Here is a 4,270-nt window from a genome sequence, read left to right on the forward strand (position 1 = left end):
TCTGCGAGCTGCTCCTGAGTTTGGCATGAGTCTTGGTCCAATAATACCTCTAACTCAGCGTTTTCAAACTTTACTGGCATTCCTTCGCGTTCTTTATCTTCCACGTCTAACTCGCCGTTTTTAAACTTTTGAAACCACTCACAACAACTTCTCTCACTTAAAGCAGCATCACCGTAAACTTCTACAAGCCACCGATGCGCCTCAGCAGCAGATTTCTTTAAATGAAAGAAATAAATCAAAACTTCCCGCAAATGACGCTTATTTGGTTCAAAACTCGACATTNAGATATTTTCGAACGAAAAAAATATATAGTGCCAATACAAAGTCAATAGTATTTTAAGGTTATGTTGTTGCCAGGTGTCCAAACTTTCTATATTATGTTTTACATCTGACGATTTCAAAGTAATCTTGTCGGTGGAGCCATCTTTTGAAAACGGCGGAAACTTATTTGTATTACTAATTCCTTTGCGTTCCCCGACAACTGACCTACGAACCCCAGATCCATTTCCATCCCCATCCGATTCTTATACATCTCTTTCCGAACCACCTACTAACTCCTTATACTCCCCTTAAGACACTCTCGTTACACACTCAACTTGTCCCCACACATCACTATACACACACTGTCAACACACTTGTCGACACACCAAATTACTCGTCGACACACAGAATTAATTTTGTAATACCTCGTCGTGCGTTATTTCATACTGTAATTTCACCTTTTATCAAATATTACAAATTCGCCCTTTTTTGTTAATAAATGTTAAGAATATTAGCTTAATATTTCATTTTATTTTCTTACCATCGCGCATTCACAACCCTTTCCTCAATTATTCCGCTCGCTGTCCCATCCCAGGTAAAGGGTTTCAGTATCCTGACCTAAAATAGGACCACCCTGCGTACGCTCGCGTCAGAGTAAAGTGACCCTTCAGGTTTCTCACTTGTACCGCTGGCATACAGGTACGTTTTGGACTCGCGTTTGCGTTTGCGAGTTCAGTCGTTGCTTTATCTTCCATGACGTAACAATAATAACCAAGCGCTTTGCCTGTTTAACTATACCGTTGAGTTTGTGTGCTATTAAAATAAGTCAGTATGCATTCTATCAAATAAATGCCGGTAATTGCTCATTTCAAAAGTCCGCGTAAAAAATATGAAAATAAATTTTTTGCTGTAAATTGGTACCAACATATCTAATTGTCACGTAGAGTTTTGGCGCCATCTATCAACTAGTTTATTTAAAACTGTCTTTAATAGTTCACCTCAAGTGTACTCTGCGATTTTTAAATTTAAAAAAATATTGAAGAAAGAGTTTGACTCAAATTTTGTGTTGCCAACAAAATTTCTTGTGCTAAGTCGTTGAAAGTGTTGGAGACGGCCTACGGTGAGTCAGCTTTATTGAAAACATGAGCATACTAGTGGTACAAAGCATCAAAGGAGGCCGACAAGTAGTTGAAGACTTGTCTCTTTCCGATCGACTTTCAACGTCTTCGACTTACGAAAATATTGTTTTATCCACTAGGATTTCCTTCCGAAGGGACAGAGAGTTACCAAACATATATTATCTGGGCATTATTAAGTGTTTGAAAGAGAATGTTTGTCGGAAAGGACCAGATTTGTGGAAGAACATTTCTTGGATATTGCACCACAATAATGCGCCGTTTGACACGTACACCCTTGTATGCGAATTTTTTACATAAGGTCGACTATTAAAAACAGCTGTAAATAAACAAGTTGACAGATGGGGCCAAAACTCTACTTGACAATTAGGTATATTAGTATCAATTTACAGAAAAAAATTTATTTCCACATTTTTTACGCGGACTTTTGAAATAAGCAATTCCCGGTATAACAGGGGTAAAGTAAGAAACCGGAATTTCCCTATAGATGGTGCTAGCCATCAGTTTAGGGACCGTAAGACCGCTTCTGCAGCGCCATCATCTCCCTCTAACAGCTGACGAAGATTTTCAACACACAACAACCCAAGTTCCATACACCGGTATATTTTTCTATAACCTTAAACATGTCGAGTTTTGTGTCTACGAACTACGATTTGCGGACAGCATTGGTTTTTTGTTATCATTTGAAGAAAACTGCTGCGCATCGAATGATTGTCGAAGCTTACGGTGAACATGCTCTTGGTAAAACACAGTGTTTCGAGTGGTTCTAAAAATTCAAAAGTGGTTATTTTGACGTGAGAAACGAAGAGCGTGGGAAACCACCGAAAATGTTCGCAGACAACGAATTGCAAGCCTTATTGGATGAAGATGATACTCACACTCAAGAAGAACTCGCGGATCAATTGAATGTGACGCAGAAAGCTGTCTCAATTCGTTTGAAAGCCATGGGAAATATTCAGAGAGTGGGAAAATGGGTTCCGCGGGACCTGAATTAAAGGCAGCAAATCAAAAAACCACTTGCGAAATGCTGCTCGACAGATACAAAAGAAAGTCCATCGTATCATGACATGTGATGAAAAATGAATATATTTTGAGAATCCTAAGCGTCAGAAATCATGGGTGAATCCAGGCGAACCATCGACATCCACTTCAATCGCTTTGGAAAGAAGACAATGCTCTGTGTTTGGTGGGATCAGAAGGGTGTGATCTATTATGAGATGCTAAAACCTGGTGAAACAGTTAACACTGATCGCTACCAACAGCAAATGATCGATTTAAATCGCGTGAAAAACGACCGGAATATGGAAAAAGGCAACACAAAGTCATTTTGCTCCATGATAATGCCCCATCACACACAGAAAAATGGGTCAGGGAAACGATCGAGGCGTTCAGTTGGGAAATACTAACGCATGCGGCTTATTCTCCAGACTTGGCTCCGTCCGATTATCATCTATTCGTCTCAATGGGACACGCTTTCGCTGAACAACGCTTCAATTCGTATGAGAATGTATGAAAATGGCTCGATGGCTGATTCGCTTCAATAGAAGAAATGTTTTTTTGTCGTGGCATTCATAAACTGCCGGAGAGGTGGGAAAAATGTATGAATAGCAATGGACATTATTTTGAATAAAATATTTTTTATCATTTTCAAACAACAGACCTGTAATTTTTACAAAAAAATTCCGGTTTCATACTTCAACACCTGGTATGTCCGCCACTATATACAGGGTGCGTCAGGTATTTGAGGACGTTCACATATGTGCTTGGCACTTCATAGCAATTGATTTGATTTTTTCTTAGCTCAAATTAGAAATGGAAGACAATAAGCTAACTCAGAAAATGAAAAGACACGCTGTTATCGTCGCTATACACGCGAATCACAGCGATCTTGAAATCTCCCTATTTTTGAAAGTCGCCCGATCTTTTGTTATCAAAGTTCGTCGAGAGTTAGAAGCATCTGATGGCAATGTGGAAAGTATTGCCAAGAGTAAAAAACATGAAGCACGTTCTGATAAAGTTAGAACATCACAGTTTGTGCAGAAAGTTCAAGGCATTATTGATGAAGGCCCTTCAAAGTCCATAAGGGCAATATCGAAAGATCTCCATGTTTCTGTTTGCACAATTCGTCGCATTATCAACGAAGACATCCGGTACAAGTCTTATGCGATGCGTAGAGGTCAGTTCATGTCTGCACAAACTCGAGAACAGCGTTTCATTCGGGCATAACAACTCCTAAACAAGTTAAAACATCCTGAAATCTCGGATATGTACTGGTTTTCTTCTGACGAAAAAAATTTTGATCAGGATCAAAAAATAAACCAACGAAATGATAGATGGCTTTGTGCAGATCCTTCAGATCTTCCTCGTGTTATGCACACAAAGTTTCTGGCAACTGTCATGGTTTTGGGGGTGGTGAGCAATGAGGGACACGTCATGCCACCCCATTTCTTTTCTCAAGGACTTCGGGTGAATGCCGCCGCCTACGTTGAGGCTTTGGAAACAGTTGTGAAGCCTTGGATAGACAGCGTGAGTGGTGGGAAGGCATACGTATTCCAACAGGACTCTGCTCCTTCACACAAAGCAATAAGAACGCAAAATTGGATGTCCGAGAATCTGCATGATCACATAACCACAAACATGTGGCCTCCTAGCTCCCCGGATCTTAATCCTTTAGATTATTATGTATAGGGCGTTGTTGAATGGGAGACCAATAAATATTCCCATAATACGCTTGATTCCCTCAGAGCAGCTATTACTAGAGTAATGACGCATATGGACGAGGATCATTTGATTCGAGCATGCAAACGTTTTCGGCAGAGAATTGAAGCTGTTATTGCCGCTGAAGGAGATTTTATCGAATAACTGTATAGCCC

The 4,270-nt window shown here is 40.0% G+C and overlaps 1 protein-coding gene across 1 annotated transcript; it reads left to right on the plus strand.

Annotated features, from left to right (window-relative positions):
- The first annotated feature begins 3,197 nt into the window (after positions 1 to 3,197).
- On the plus strand, positions 3,198 to 3,623 carry LOC106743775. The gene has a single exon (XM_014617966.1). It carries the CDS (start codon positions 3,210 to 3,212, stop codon positions 3,621 to 3,623), a length of 414 nt encoding a protein of 137 aa, XP_014473452.1. The 5' UTR covers positions 3,198 to 3,209.
- Positions 3,624 to 4,270: the final 647 nt, after the last annotated feature.

This window comes from Dinoponera quadriceps, unplaced genomic scaffold (assembly GCF_001313825.1).
Source record: "Dinoponera quadriceps isolate SergipeBrazil2010 unplaced genomic scaffold, ASM131382v1 scaffold1229, whole genome shotgun sequence".
In the NCBI taxonomy this organism is placed as follows: Eukaryota; Metazoa; Arthropoda; class Insecta; order Hymenoptera; family Formicidae; genus Dinoponera; species Dinoponera quadriceps.

Excerpts from the sequence above, each read along its gene's own strand:
- LOC106743775 (XM_014617966.1), top strand. The coding sequence starts at position 3,210 with ATGGAAGACAATAAGCTAACTCAGAAAATGAAAAGACACGCTGTTATC.